At 45.3% G+C, this 16,849-nt stretch overlaps 1 protein-coding gene across 6 annotated transcripts in view; it reads left to right on the top strand.

The window, feature by feature from the left end:
* Positions 1 to 16,382, top strand: part of NARF (nuclear prelamin A recognition factor) — a 331,765-nt gene extending 315,383 nt beyond the window's left edge. For all 6 annotated transcript variants that reach the window (XM_085616853.1, XM_085616850.1, XM_085616852.1 and 3 more), the window contains one exon: positions 15,696 to 16,382. In XM_085616853.1, coding sequence (XP_085472979.1) covers positions 15,696 to 15,937 — 242 coding nt within the window. In that variant the 3' untranslated portion in view covers positions 15,938 to 16,382. The remainder of the gene's footprint in view (positions 1 to 15,695) is intronic.
* Positions 16,383 to 16,849: the final 467 nt, after the last annotated feature.

Below are 16,849 nucleotides of genomic sequence, written 5' to 3'. Positions count from 1 at the left end.
TTGTGAACCACAATGTTATTCCTGTAGAATGTATACCTGCTCAGAACAAAGAAATGTGTATTCCAAGGATGAGTTCACACATTAGAAAACTACCTGTTAAAATGAACGATTTTGTTAGATTTTGATTGTTATTCAAAAGAAGCTTACTTTGTAATCTTATTTTTTTGTTTTTTTTCTTTTTTCAAAAGGGGGAAGGTGTGTAGTGTTCATAGTATTCACCTTCACATGTTATTGTGGAATGTTATGTGTGTTCTCTCACTCTGTGTTCCACTCCTGACGGTTGGCAGATTTTCTCTGAGATCCGACTGGAGTGGTTGTTCAAGCTCTCTTCTCTCTATCAAATAAATATACTTGATTCTCCACGACGTGCTCACCTGTGCTTACTTCACATATCCTCAAGTCTCACCTTCAGCCAATACACGTGAGCCCTCTACAGCAGTGTCTAGCTCACCAGTGGGCTCCATCAGAGTTGATACAGTCAGGCTCACCATTCTGTGCAATGGTGGAACACCAACAACCTGTTAAAGTGTTGCCTTTTCTGGACCCTGTTCCTCACATCACTCTCACCACAGGTACATCAAACACGGGTAGGGGTGCCCATCTACAAGACATGAGAGTACAAGGTCTTTGGGATGCCAAACATCAATCTCCACACTTCCTCTTCCTGTTATATACATAAAGATTAACGTGCCTCCGGCAGAGTTATCGAACTATCGTCCTATTTCTCTTCTTCTGCTCATGAGCAAACTTTTGGAGGGACATATCAACTTGCTGCTGGATTTGTCAGCAGCTTTTGATACTGTAGTTCATCATAGTCTACTGCAAAGACTGACGGAAATTGGTGTGGTAGGGCCCGCTCTTCAATGGCTTTCCAGCTTTTTAGAGCAGCGCACGCAAAACCATTAATCTGGGTCCCTTTCATTCTGGAACTAAATCCCTGACGAAGGGGGTTCCTCAGGACTCGTGCCTCAGTCCTACCCTTTTTAACATATATGTGGCCTCCCCTTGCAAATATTATCAGAGACCATGGCTTTGTTCCCTTTTCAAATGCGGATGACACACAACTTCTTTTTTTGTTTGATGATAATATGATGGCGACAAAACAGTTCTTTGCAGACGGTATGCAAGCTATCTCTCACTGGATGACAAAGAATTTTCTTGAGTTGAATGTCGATAAAACTGAAGTTCTTCTGTTCGGCAAAGCACAAATTCTGTGGCACCCTGATTGGTGCCCGACAGAATTAGGCCCTGCCCCCGCCCCTACAACCAAAGCAAAAAATCTGGGAGTGTATCTGGGCCTCTCTTTATCTATGAAAAACTAAGAGGCTGCCATTTCAGGCTCCTGTTTTTACATGCTGAAACTCCTTCGGAGAGTGTTCTACCTTCTCCCCTTATCTGTTCGTAAGACCCTGATCCAAGCTCTGGTAGTCAGTCGACTTGACTACTGCAGTGCACTTCTGGGAGCTGCTAACGAGGCTGTGTTAAACAGGTTGCAATTAGTCCAGAATTCGGCAGCGCGGCTGACTCTTAATATGCCTCCCATATAAGCATCTTTGCTGTTTCTGAAATGCCTTCACTGGCTCCCCATCCGTGACAGAATCTAGTTTAAAATCTGATGCTTGGTCCATAAAACAATTAATGACAGGGAACCCCCCTCCCCCATTCTTTTCCTTATGCAAGTGCCCTAATCGTCTCGAATTCAGGAAACTATTGAAAACTGAATTTTTTTAATAACGAGCCGCCCACTATCCTCTGTTTCCTCCGTTGTCAGCGCAGAGATACCCCTCAGAGGGTGATTCCAGCGCTCGACAAATTGTTCATTCATTAATTCATTCAAGGGGAGACTACATGGTGCAAGATTCACATGTCATCCATATTGGTAGGCATTTTTTAAGAGTGCTTTTTCTGTGGAAGCATAAACCCAGGATTCAGAACGTGACACAGTGGTTAGGGTTGAATTTACAAATAACGTTTTCTACAAAACAAACCCTTTTTAGCAAAATTAGGATAATCAAAGACTGGGAAAAACGCATAACTTTCTAACCTGTACCATGCAGTTTGCTTGCAGCTCTTTGATGGCAGTTCATAGCTCACTGTGCTAGATTAGGTCTGTAACTTATGCACAGTAAAAAAAAAAAGGATCTCGGTGACAAAAGCAATAACACACTGAGCATTGCAAATAAAATACTGTTCTATGATCTGCACGGTATACTTTCTTTGCAGCAGGCATATTAAACCTCTGCGGTACCGTAGAGGAGTCAACACTGCTACTAGTCAAAACCCCGATCTCTCTCCAGCAGGTACATTAATCACCAGAATTATCTTTGCACTTTTATGGTTGCCAAAAACTGTTGGATATACAATGAACTCTGCAATGCTTTTAAAACTACTGCACTGCTACAAAATCGGCCCCCAACCCTTCCTGCCTCTCGGGGAAACACCCGATGCATAGTACAGCCAGCCCGCTCTAGATGAGGGGGCTAATGCAGCATGCATTATGATTCATGGTAAATGGCAGCCGAAAGGAAATTCTATCTTGGAGACCATTTAGAAGGCTCCTACGTGAAGCAGAAGGCAATAGTTTAAGAAGTGCACCTAATGTAGCGCTGCCGACTTAATCACCTGTTTCAAGGAGCAAATTTCCATCCATGTTGTTCCGTAATTTCGTTCTGGTAACTTTTAATAACCTGACAATTCTTGCCTTAATTTGCTGAGTAAATTAAGGCAAGAATTGTCAGGGTATTAAAAGTTTCTTGTGCGAAAGCTTGGAACAACATGGATAGAAATTTCCCAAAAATGCTCAATCTCTTATGCTGGCTCAAATGCAGAACGGAGTAGCCTTTGACAATGATTTACTGAAGATTCTAAACAAAAGGGCCCACTGCCGGCATGCACCTCCATTCTTCGCTGTACCATTACTTTTAATGAAGAGCCCAGACCAGTGAATACATTCAATTAAATAAAGCGCAGCACCTTTCTGATAGTGGAAATTGAGACGAAAAGCAAGTTGTATCCATTCTTTATCACGGATGTGGCTGAGAGTGGGTGTGTTCCTGGCTCTGCGCACGCTCATCTTGGATTCAAAATAACATTATTTTTTTAGTCATAGTTGTTTCAAGTGTTGCATTTGATTCTACTTTTGTGAAACGTCCGATTTCGAGAGGAACTTCTCCCAGGCCAGAACTTGAGTGAGTAAAATTATTTTATATACTTAAATGTTGTCATGTGTAAGCTAGAAGGAGTCACTGTTACTTCACCCGTTGTTTGTTTAATTTCCTGCAAAGTTAAACCACTAATTTACCTGTGTGAAAAGAAGCACAAAGCAGCTCTTTTTATTCCGATCAGCGCATGCGGCCTGTCTCTTCGTGCTGCAGGAAAAGGAAAGAGAACCTCTTCCCATCCCGTACTGTGCCGCGTCTCTAAGCCAATCCAAACGCTGCCCCTGCTGTTACAGAGGCACATAAATTGGCTGGGGCAGACAATATCAATGCTCATTACTGAGCCCGGAAGGCTGCGGCTATGAGTCACCCTCTGTTCCAGTACGTGCAGGTAGAGAGACTCAGAGCTGTCTATTGTGTGTTTTTCGGGCTGGCCAGAGAGAGGCAGCAGTCCAACCCGACATGCGCACATGGGTCCCAACTCTAACGATGTCAGTCTGTCAATAATATTGTGAAGCCTTACACCTTCAGGCTTGCACTGGCTTCTCCAGGAGTCAGGACTCACCTCAGGCCTTGATACTGCAACCGGCCTGCTGCAGCAGAATCTGTAGAAAACACTGCTCTAGTAGTCAGCTCAACTCACATTTAATTGGTGGCCCAGGAGGGCCAAAATATAAGCCCCAATACCTTAATGGAGGCACCACCCCTGCTGAAAGCTTTTCTTCCTCACCTGTCCCAGAAGGTTGTCCTAGTCCAAACGGACAATATGACAGCCAAGTAATATCTACAAAATCAGACCATATGGAACTGGGCTCTTCACCACAGCATTCACCTGTTGGCGGAATATATGCTGGGGACAGGCAACAATTTTGCAGACTTCCTCAGCAGGATGCAGCAACGACCCACGAGTGGGAACTTTTCCCACAAATCCTCCTTCCCTACTTTCAAAGGTGTGGATTTCCTCAGCTCGACCTTTTCGCCACACCATAAAACGCAAAATGCCCAAACTTCGCCTCCAGATACCCACACTCACTATCCAAAGGCAATGCACTATGGATGAGTTGGTCAGGGTTATTTGCCTCCATTTCTCCACTGCTCCCCCTCATTGCATTTTTAGTTCGGAAACTCAGGCAAACTTCTTTCACCATGACCCTTGTAGCTCCGACTTGAACGCCTCAGCTCTGGTTCACAACACTAGCAGTTCGCTCAGTAGTTCCACATGAGAAGCTCCCCAACAGGCCGGACCGTCTAACTCAGAGTCAAGGACAAATCAGACACCCAGGCCTCAAAACGCTCAACCTAGCAATTTGGCTCCTGAGGGCATATATTTTGGCTACCTTAACTTACCACCAGAATGTATGGACATTCTCGAAGAAGCATGCAGACCCACAACTAGAGCCAGTTATGCTGCAAAATGGAAACATTTTGTTTGTTACTGCCAGTCTAAACAAATTGATCCTATAAAAGCCATGGTACAAGACATTATCTGCTACCTACTTCATTTGCAAAAGACAAATTTAGCCTACACTTCCATATGTTTACCACTCTCTGCAACAGCTGCTGATCTCCAAACTAGAGAGCATCTCTCACTGTTCAAAATTCCAGTCATTGAGGCTTTCATGGATGGACTCAAATGAGTTATTCCGCCTTGGGTTCCTCTAATGACCTCTTGGAACCTTAATACTATTCTGAATAGACTCATGGGTCACCCTTTTGAGCTTCTTCACTCATGCCCCCTTCAATTCCTTTCATGGAAAGTGGCATTTTTAGTTGCCATTACTTCACTTAGACGTGTTCGTGAGATGCAGACTTTCATTTTAGAAGAACTATTCTTCAAAATACATAAAGACAAGCTGGTTCTTCGTACCAATCCTAAATTCCTACCTAAGGTAGTCTTGCAATTTCACCTCAATCAATCCATTAAGCTCCCATTTCTTTCCCTCACCCAGTTGCAGAATCAGCTCTTCATACCCTAGATGTAAAAATAGCACTCTTGTTCTACATAGATAGAACTGAAACTTTCAGGAAAACAAAGCGACTCTTTGTAGCCTTTTCTCCACCTCATAATGGCAACCCAATATCCAAATCATGCATAGCCAGATGGATAGTTAAATGTATTCAAACTTGCTACATTAAGACGAAAGACCTTTGCCTGTTACTCCCATATCACATTTCACTTGTAAAAAGGTAGCCACTGTGGCGTTTCTCTGAAATATTCCCATAGCTGACATTTGTACGGCAGCTATATGGTCTACACCACACACATTTGCCAAATACTACTGTGTGGAGGTTTTAGCACACCAACAAGCCAGTGTAGGTCAGGCTGTGTTGTGTATCCTTTTTCAAACTACTGCAACTCCCACAGGTTAGCCACCCCTCCTTATGAGGGACTCCTTTATAGTCTGTGCAGAGCATGTGTATCTCCAGCCACACATGCCATGGAACAGATTAGGTTACCTACTCTGTAGGCATCTGCTCGTGGCATGTAGTGCCTGACCCTTCGGATGATTATCAAGTCAATCCCGCAGCAGACACCGACCCGGATTTATACCCCGCCAAACTCTCTCTCTCCCCTGACAATACAACCTCCTACCAAATGTTTCTTCACAAGGCAACTTATTTCCATAAGATTGAGCTTTGTCTTCAGGCTGAGGAGGATGATTTTCTGCTAGAACCCCTCTCCTCCACAGAGAGGTCCCTCCAGTACTCGTCCATGTTGAAGACCATGCTCAAACCTGCTGGGAATATCTTCTAAGAGCTTGTAAAAGCTGGAGTCATCACCCCTCAAGTTGATAAAAAGTTTAAGGCTGCTCCCTCAGACCCTCCCCCCCCTCACATCAGAGGACAGTTTCCCCCTAATTCTCTAGTGGTCCATTCAGCCAGGAAGAGAGCTGATTTCCAGACCATAGGGGATGCACCCCCTTCTGACCATTAAAGCAAAAAATAGATGTTGCTGGCAAGCATGTGGCAGCGCAATCTTCTACACAATGGTGCATCACCAACTCTGTGGGCCTACCCTCCCAGTACTATCATGCCCATTGGGAGCGGATGGAGGATCTTATCCAGCATCTCCCAGAGCTATACCGAAGCGGGGGCACAAGTTGGTTGCAGAGGGGTAAATGATCTCCAATACCATCATCCAGTGTGGTTGCCGCAGATATGGCTGCTCGCGGCATTAATTCTGGTCTCTTTCTCTGCTGCGATGCATAGTTAAATGCCTTCGACGGTAAGCATCTTTTCGTCCAACGCTGATACAGTTAATACCATGGGTGCACTACAGACTCCCACTGCCCCCATGGCTCCTGTCGCAACCCACAGTACCATGGTGCAGCCAAAATAGTTGCCACACCTGTGACTTCCGCCACATACACTAGACAAGAGCAGCAGACCCCTTAATGGGATTACTGTAGAGGAGGGTATGTGAGGCAATGGCAAGGGTAGAGGTAAAAGGGTAGCCTGAAGGAGCCAATGCCCCAAAACAGTGATGCTCTCCTCCTTGCCCCTGACCATCTAACTCATGTCAGGGTCAGGTTGTAGGGGTTTCTGCCAAACTGGGAGGCAATTACCTCCGACTCCGGGCTCTAGATATCATACGGGAGGGGTGCTGTGTAGAACACGCCCATACACCACCAAACATCCCCCTACGAGTACACAAGTTGTCCATGGAACACCATCGCCTGCTCCAAGAATAGATGCACACACTACTAGCCGAAGGGGCCGTACACTCCTTGAGTACACTCCTTGTACTTTCTCATTACCAAGAAAGATGGGTCTCTCAGGCCTATACTCTACCTCTGGCCCCTCATCAACTGCATCCTGTCTGAACATTTCCCCATGGTGACTCCTCAGGATGTCATTCCCCTGTTTTGCAGCAAAGTGACTTCATGACTTGAAGGATACCTACTTCCATATTCCCATCCACTCCAGCAATAGAAGATTCCTGCAGTTCATGATGAGTGCACAACATTATAAGTTCAAGGTGCTGCATTTCGGGTTCACAAGAGCCTCCAGAGTCTTCACCAAGTGTCTAGCTGTGGTAGCCACTCACCTCAGGCAGATAGGCATCCACATATTCTCTAACCTCAATGACTGGCTGATTAAGAGTCTAATCACAAGAATACTCCACTGAATGTGTGGAGGAGGGAACAAGAGGCGTGGGGTTCTAGGAGCTAGCAGCCTCCAGTACTAAATGTTTACCACAAAAGAGCTGCTCCTAGTGTGATAACCCAAACGAGTTACAAGAACGTCGTAAGTGTGGGCATCTCACAAAAAGTTGCGGACTGGTCTCACACACCACCTGGTGTCATGCTTCATCATTGACCAGTCCTCGCCCTCCAAAACCTTTGTTTGATGGAGGGCGGGCATACACTTGACGACAAGGATGCACTTCTAAGTGACTAAGTGGGGGCCCGTGTATATGTGAGTGAGGTTAAAAATCATAATAGTAGTCAGCGGCGTTTTTAATGTGAAATGAAAACTATATGATATTAAAATGAGAAAGTGACGGTAAATGGGGTGGTTAGTGTCCCCTACCGTCTAGTGAATGGTCGACATGTTTCTGCCTAAGCGGCCCGATTGGGTCCATGGCATTCATCAGGACCTAGAAATGAGAAAAGGGGCTCCGTTCTTACAAAATATTGGTAAGATGTTACCACTGTGTGAGTATGGTGTTGGTCACACTTCACTGCTAAATAGCTGCTTCCAAAGGTGAAGCCTAAAATGAAAATATGGGAAATAGTGGTTAATGTAACTCGCTCGGTCATTTGTACCTGTATGGAAAAAAAGAAGAAAGAAAGACAATGCATGCATTGATTTCTAAGCGTGAAAAAATGGTGTGTACGTGACTTTGTGGCACTCTGATTGTGTACACTTTTGTGAAACTTTGAAGATGGTGGCAGGCGGCGCTGCTACCAGTCTTACCCTAGTTAAATGGACAACTTGTCCCATGGGGGAAGGGGCGGAGGGAATCCACAGTTTTTGTCTCCTCTGTAAAAGAAAACATAGAAAAACCACACTCTTCATAAAAGCGTTTATGTTTTGAGAGAAATCTCCCAAACTGAACAAGGTAGTGATCCATTCAATCCTCATTGGGTCAGTGGGCGTACACACATGTAAACATAATCACACACTCCCTGGTCTTTCAGTTCAGGCACACTCTTACTATGACATGTGATGGATGCGTCCCGAATCCTATACGTCCGCTCCCGGTCCTCCCGAATGTAGAAATGGCAGGGAGCGGGCGTCGTCTATATAGGTGGATCGTGGTGCTTAATTGAAGTAATTAGCGAAAAGCGTTGACAGGTGCGCGTTTCCCGGTGTCCCGGAGTATCACCGCCTGGAGTAAAGATGTCGGTTGTAGGCGTGTGTAGTTATTGAAGATACGGGCCTTATTCGTGGAAAGGCGAGTGGGCGTTTGCAGCAGAGGGTCGGTGTCGACAAGCCCAAACAAGCGAGGGTGTGCCAGGGGGAGGTTTCATTGGTTGCGAAGTGTGTGGCCTCCTAATGCCTGGTCTCATTGGTTGCAGCGAGGCAGGGGGAGGACCCAAATGACGGGATGCTGTGCGTTGGCATAGGAACCGGGGCTGTTGTTGGTGCCTTCTATCTAAGGGACACTTAAGATGTCCTCTGCCTCCTAAGAGATCTGGAGGAAGATCCCACTAACGACTGGCTTATAACCATGGACATCGAAGCCCTGTACACAAGTATACCCCAACAACGAACACTGGAAGTCGTAGAGAACATCATCCTACGAAGAGAATGGGATTTCATCACCCCCCAACACTTCGTCATGGAGTGTGCAGAGTTGGCCCTGACGGAAAATTTCTTTCAGTACGAACAGTTCATCTACCACCAGATAACAGGAACTTCGATGGGGAGCACCTTTGCCCCCAGTATGGCCTGTTTGTACGTCCAACAATTTGAGGATGACTTCATTAACAATTCGGTGAACCCGTTTCTGAATCACCTCAGAATTTGGAAACGGTACATAGACGATGTACTTATTGTATGGAATGGAACAGAGGAGGATGCAACAGCTTTCGTTCACTGGGTCAACTCACAAGACAGACATCTCAAGTTCACACACAACATCAACAAAGATCACGCTGTTTTTCTGGACTTGGATATTACACTTGCCAATGGGGGGATAACAACCAAGGTCCACAATAAACCCACAGACAGGAACAGCTTACTTTTATACGAAAGTTACCACCCAAAAGCCCTCAGACAGAATCTACCGGTTGGTCAGTTCCTCCGAATAAGGAGAAATTGCTCTGAGAAGGACACCTACAAAGAACAGGCAAAACACCTCGAGAGTAAACTCATCGAACGCCACTACCCAAGAAAAATGGTAAGAAGGGCAAATAAAAGAGCAAGGAACAACCCTAGAGAAGCACTGCTGGAGGATGTTGAGCAAGTAAAAACAAATAGACCAGTATGTGTTACCACATTTACACCAGCATCCAATTCAATTAAAAAAATCATCAAAAAGAGATGGCATATACTAAATAGCGCCGGGAAACAATGGGAAACCCCCCTATTTGCATTTAAACGCAACAGAAACCTACGGGACGAGCTGGTGCATGCACAGATGACCACAAAGGAAGACAATGAGCAACCTAGACTCTGGGACCAACCACGTGTAATAGGTCACTTCGCCTGTGGTGCGTGCAACTCATGCAACCTCACCAAGAACACGAAAGAGGTAGACATAGGCACTGGAAAATCCTGGCAACTCAGAACATTCAGTAACTGCAACACGGAGAACGTTGTGTATCTTTTAACATGCCCTTGCACGCTCCAGTATGTGGGAATGACAACTAGGAAAATAAGAACCCGCATCAATGAACATCGAAGCACGATCAGATGTAAAAAAACCAACACCAAGTTGACTCGACATTTTTCAGAAAAAAACCATACAGAAACAGACCTGAGCTGGACTATCCTTGAGGTCATGAAAAAAGGCAAATCTGACCTCACCAGAGCACTACATTTCAGAGAGCAACGATGGGTGTATTGCCTCCGTTCCCATGAGAAGGGCCTTAATGATGACATCCCCTGGCTACAGCTAACACGATAAAAAGAACAATGAACTTGATATATATCATCCCTTGACCATGATCTAACGTCTGCCCAGACTTACATGGCAAGCATAGCCTGGTCGCACACACAAAAGAATAGATACTACTGCCACCAACATCAAATTGGTCCTCACCAAACAATCTTCTTTTGTCCTTCCTACACTTGATACATCACGATTTAATCTTCCCTGCGCACCATCGTCTTGCAGTGTCTAGTAGATCACAGACGCTCGGCACGCGCATGACCAGCCTTTTGCCACCCTTTAGAAATGTAGTATCGCTACGTTTTACCATACTAATAACAGTGACCACACCACCGTCCGCATCCTTCAGCCGGCTCAAAAGTGAAATGTAGTCCGTGACACCACAAGTCGCACAGAGGAAAGTTGCGGTGTTTTGAGTAAGCATGTGCACATTTATGAATATATACAAAAAGATTTGCCTTTATTAAGCGGTTCACCGCTACTTGTACGCACCGCTTTTCTTCTTTGTTTTCCCCCCATATGTTCGGAGCATTTTTCAGGACATACGCTCATCACGTTATCGCTACAATCCTCGTCCCCATGCCAACGTAAGGCGTTAGAAGTCCACACACTTCGCAACCAATGACACCTCCCCCTTCGAACCAGGGCAAGCTACGTACGCAAAGCTCGCTTCATAACGCTATCACCACACACGCTCCAGAAGGCACCAACAACAGCCCCGGTTCTTATGCCAATGCACAGCATCCCGTCATTTGGATCCTCCCCGTGCCTCGCTGCAACCAATGAGACCAGGCATTAGGAGGCCACACACTTCGCAACCAATGAAACCTCCCCCTGGCACACCCTCGCTTGTTTGGGCTTGTCGACACCGACCCTCTGCTGCAAACGCCCACTCGCCTTTCCACGAATAAGGCCCGTATCTTCAATAACTACACACGCCTACAACCGACATCTTTACTCCAGGCGGTGATACTCCGGGACACCGGGAAACGCGCACCTGTCAACGCTTTTCGCTAATTACTTCAATTAAGCACCACGATCCACCTATATAGACTACGCCCGCTCCCTGCCATTTCTACATTCTGGAGGACCGGGAGCGGACGTATAGGATTCGGGACGCATCCATCACATGTCATAGTAAGAGTGTGCCTGAACTGAAAGACCAGGGAGTGTGTGATTATGTTTACATGTGTGTACGCCCACTGACCCAATGAGGATTGAATGGATCACTACCTTGTTCAGTTTGGGAGATTTCTCTCAAAACATAAACGCTTTTATGAAGAGTGTGGTTTTTCTATGTTTTCTTTTACAGAGGAGACAAAAACTGTGGATTCCCTCTGCCCCTTCCCCCATGGGACAAGTTGTCCATTTAACTAGGGTAAGACTGGTAGCAGCGCCGCCTGCCACCATCTTCAAAGTTTCACAAAAGTGTACACAATCAGAGTGCCACAAAGTCACGTACACACCATTTTTTCACGCTTAGAAATCAATGCATGCATTGTCTTTCTTTCTTCTTTTTTTCCCTACAGGTACAAATGACCCAGCGAGTTACATTAACCACTATTTCCCATATTTACATTTTAGGCTTCACCTTTGGAAGCAGCTATTTAGCAGTGAAGTGTGACCAACGCCATACTCACACAGTGGTAACATCTTACCAATATTTTGTAAGAACGGAGCCCCTTTTCTCATTTCTAGGTTCTGATGAATGCCATGGACCCAATCGGGCCGCTTAGGCAGAAACATGTCGACCATTCACTAGACTGTAGGGGACACTAACCACCCCAATTACCGTCACTTTCTCATTTTAATATCATATAGTTTTCATTTCACATTAAAAACGCCGCTGACTACTATAATGAGTTTTAACCTCACTCACATATACACGGGCCCCCACTTAGTCACTTAGAAGTGCATCCTTGTCGTCAAGTGTATGCCCGCCCTCCATCAAACGAAGGTTTTGGAGGGCGAGGACTGGTCAATGATGAAGCATGACACCAGGTGGTGTGTGAGACCAGTCCGTAACTTTTTGTGAGATGCCCACACTTACGATGTTCTTGTAGCTCGTGTGGCTGATTAAGAGTGCCATGCAGAAGCATTGTCTAGCAGACATGCAAACAACTATAGACCTTTCTCACAAGCTAGGCTTCATGCAACGTTTTTCAAAATTTCACATTCAGCCCCTCCAAGTACAACCCTTCCTTGGGTTCCTACCTTATACTCAGTGGTGGGGAATTCATATCCAAGCCTGGCCAGTGTCACTGCTTTCCAAAAACAGCTACCTCTTTTTTTCAGCCAGAGGGTCGGGTAACGGCCAGAAGAGTAATGTGCTTGTTAGGCTTGATGGCATCCTACTTTGCAATAGTTTTTCATGCAAGATTACACATGCGTCCCTTATAGCATTATAGTCGTCTCAGGTAGAGGGTCTATGGGAGGATCTAGTGTTCATTTGGGGCCGTACACATCGCTCTTTGCAGTGATGGAATATCAACAGCCTGTTGCAAAGGACTCTTTCTAGACCCAGTTCTGTAGGAGACGATAACCACGGACACTTCGCTCACAGGATGGGGAGCACATCTGCAGCATCACACAATACAGGCCCTGTGGTCACCTGTGCCCTAGGGCCATAATCATCAACCACCGAGAATTGCTAGCTATTCAGTTGGCTTTACAGGCATTCCTTCCATTTATTCACAACAAGGTCTTTTTAATCCACACGGACAAAACAACAGTCCTGTTTTACCTACAAAATGAAGGGGGAACGCACGCTCCCCAGCTGTCTGCTCTAGCCCAGAGCATGTGGAGGTGGGCGATACATCAGAAGGGGCAGTGGTCATGCAGTTCATTCCGGATCTGGACAACTACTTGGCCGACCTCCTCATCAGGGGGTATCCACAAGTCCACGAGTGGGAACTCCACTCCCAGACCCTACTCATTTACTTCTGGCGGTGCGGGTTCCCTCACATAGAACTGTTTGCCACCACAGAAAACACAAAATGCCCAAACGTCTCCACCAGGTAATTACACCCGTGGTCCAGGGGCAATGCACAATGGATGAATTGGTCAGGGATATTTTCCTACGCTTTTCTGCCGCTATGGCTCATACCATTTGTAGTTCGCAAGTTGAGGCAGGCATTCCTTACCCTCATCTTAGTAGCCCCAACATGGGCACATCAGCCTTGGTACTCCACTCTCCTGGAACTCTCTTTAGTTCCTCATGAGATGCTCCCCAACAGGCCGGACCTTCTCACACAAAACCACTGAATGCTCCGGCACCACAGTCCTCAGCAGCTCAATCTTGCGATGAAGCTCCTGCGGTCATAGAGGTTGATTAACTCAAATTATTAGAGGAATGTATGTCCATTCTTTGTGAAACATGCAGGCCTACTACCAGGGCCTGCTACGTGGCCAAATGAAAAAGTTTTGTACACTGTTGCCTTCTAAAGCATATCAATCCCCTCACACCATTGGTATAAGACACTGGCTACTACCTTCTTACCAACGCCTCTCTTCAATTACAACTTGCTGCTGTGGCTGCTTACCTACAGAATAGGCAGCACAATGCGAGGTTCAGGGTACCAGACATTAGGGCCTTCATGAAATGACTTAAGAGGGTTATCGCACCCTGGACGCCTACTGCGTGGTGTGGAATCTCAATATCTTCCCATGTTTTGAGCCCCTTTACTCATAGCTGCTTCAATTAGGTTCATGGAAATTAGCCTTCCTTGTAGCCATTACTTACCTTAATATGCTTGTTACACAGCACCCACACATCTAAGGGGGAGAACTAAGGACCCCAGTTTTGGAGGTCTACTCAGATTTTAAGAAAGGTGGCCTGAGGCCACTAACCCACCAAATGAACGGTTAAAAAAAGGCCAGTACCCTTGAATTAGAATTCAGCTGCTTCCAACCATCAGTAACCCCATAGTGAGACTAGAGGTGCACACCAGTTCTCGCAGAACAGCAGGTCCTAGTGCTCTGCTTGAAACATATGCAGACATCATGAAGCATTGCCAGAGGACTTAGATTGTCATATCCACTGGTGGAACAGTATTACATAGCTCTACTTACTGACTCATAACTTTTGGCTGTGGAGATTTTCTACTGGTACTTTAGTTCAGTCTACCTGGATATTCACAAGATCAGCGTGATCACAGCACAGCACTTTAAATAAAGATTTTCTTTTTTTTTTTTTAATATATGAATTCTTTTTCTTGGTTTTGAAATGTATAATCTCTGATAACCATCGAATTTTAAGATTAGGAAACCTCTAAAAAATACCACGGAAGTGCTTAAAGGTAAACACTTATAAGTTGGAAGCTTAGTAAGCTGCTTTGGTCTCCTACTGTTGCTGTTATATCTGATTTTCATACCTTAAAATTATCCTTTAGTTGACACAAGTGGTATACAGACAACTGATAAGAAGGTAAATAAAACAATGAATAGAACTTGAAAAAACATTAGACTATCTTGATCGGACTGTGGAAAGGGGATCACATGTGGACTTAAGACGTTGATTATCCCACTGACATCATTTTAGGGGTCTTCTGTCTGCATAATTGCCACATAGGGCTTTAGGACCAAACACTCAGAAAGAAAAGTAATGGAGTTCACCATAGCAGCCACAAGTCTGTCTCTCCTCCAGCGACTGCTGTAATGGAAATGTCTGTGATAGCGGAACTGGGGTTTGAGTATCCTCCTGTCCGAAGAACGTTAACATTGGAAAATAGACCTGACTGTCTGTCTGTTATTGGATAAGGTCCAGAGATTGCTGCCCTCCTTGGCTTGGAATGGACAGGCTCCTATTCAGGCATTTTTAGCACTGTAATGCAGACCAATGAACCATTTAATTTATTGTGGCGATGTGTTAAGTTTGAATCTAGCCAGAATGGCAGCGCAGTGTTTTACGAAGTATACGAACTATGTACTTAAACAGAAGCTCAAAGTTGTGTAACATATCATGATGGGTCCCCCTGCAGAATGGTACGAGGGGGCCCCTGAGCCTCCCGTATCTCAATGATATCCATTTGCCTTGGGTGGAATTCCCCCTCCTCGTGCCACAGCTGCCTGTGTTACGCACCTGGAAGTTTATTTAGGCACGTATACAATTGGTATGCCTTAGTGCATTCTTGAAACCACACTTCAAGAATCTACTCAAACACAAGTACAATGTTGTAAATTGGGGTAATGTTCTGAATACAGCTGTTTTTTGGATGTTAAATTTTGAGAACCAATAAAAAACTTTAGTAAAAATAATAGCCTTCTTTTGAGCAGAATGTTTCAGTAGCTATTGAGGCTTACTAGTTTGAGCCCTACAACAAGATAACGCAACGGGGGTGTGACTCGAGATGCTTAACTGTGCCCGCTAGTCATTTGTATTGCAATAAAGCCCTGGTTGTCCTGCTGCTGCACTGCTTTAACTGCACATTTTTTTTCTCTGTGTTAATTGACATTATATTTTTGTTGGTATCTAGGCTGTTTGAATGGAAAAGGTCAAGCTCAGACAGACGATGGGAAACCAGACCGGGCCTTACTGCAGCAGATGGAGGAAATATACACCAGCGTTCCCGTCCAGCTTCCTGAGACCAATCCCCACGTGCAGCGGCTTTACCAGGACTGGTTGGAAGGTAGTGACTCCCACAAGGCAAAGGAGACGCTGCACAGGAGCTATAGCACCACCAGCCAGACCTCCACCAGCCTAGATATCAAGTGGTGACACGCCTTCTGGTGGCACTCAGGAGAGCCAGCTGCCCACCATTGTCCTAACACCACAATGAAAAACAGTGAACTGGAAATATCTCTATGCAATTCCGAACCTAGCACATGGGTTTCTTGGACCATTTTCACTCATCCTACCAACCTCTCTGACTTGGAGCCATGCGTTTCTAAGTAGGAATATGATATTGTGTCCATACCTGCCCTTCCCTAGCCTTTCACCCCTCTCCTTGAACTTTCTGATCAGGTACAGTCTAGCTTATACATGAATTCCCTTGTCTGCCTGGGGAGAGGGGCAGATTGATGGGGGAGAAATTGTCCCTCTATCATGGTTTTCAAATGTTGTTTTGCATTGTCTTTGTCTTGCATGAGAAGACGTTGCGCTTCTTTGGCAAAATGATCTTTTGTCTCCATTTACCAAATAAAGGGTGAGTATATGCGAGAAATATTTGTATCAAGAACATTTTGTTGAAAAGTGTCATCCCTTTAGGGCAGCTTGTGATTTGTGGGTTTCTGTACGTTGGTTATCCATTGATGACAAAGAAACTTAAGTCAGTTTGATATTTCATGATTATATATTCCAATTTGAGGTATGTGATTTGTCTTGTATGGTAAGCGGGAGGGACTCTAAGCGCATAAAGGTCGGGCATACATGCTCCGATTAGCTAATCATGATCACCTGGTATGTAGTTGCTAGTATGTATGGATTTGTCTGCTTAGGTCAGTTAAGTTCCACACAGTCTGCAAGGAGCATTACTCTGTGGGAACAAATGCCCTCACACTCCTAGATAGGTGTCATGCTTCATCATTGGGCTTTTGCTCAACGTCGGGCCAGCACTGCATTGCCCGATGGGCACCCTCAATGGGGGCTGTTTACTGGAGATCTTTTTATAAGCCGTATGGTCAAGTGTAG

Source organism: Triturus cristatus, chromosome 7, assembly GCF_964204655.1.
Source record: "Triturus cristatus chromosome 7, aTriCri1.1, whole genome shotgun sequence".
NCBI lineage: Eukaryota > Metazoa > Chordata > Amphibia > Caudata > Salamandridae > Triturus > Triturus cristatus.
Note: the sequence above shows the minus strand (reverse complement) of the source record. Positions and strands in the feature narration are given on the sequence as shown.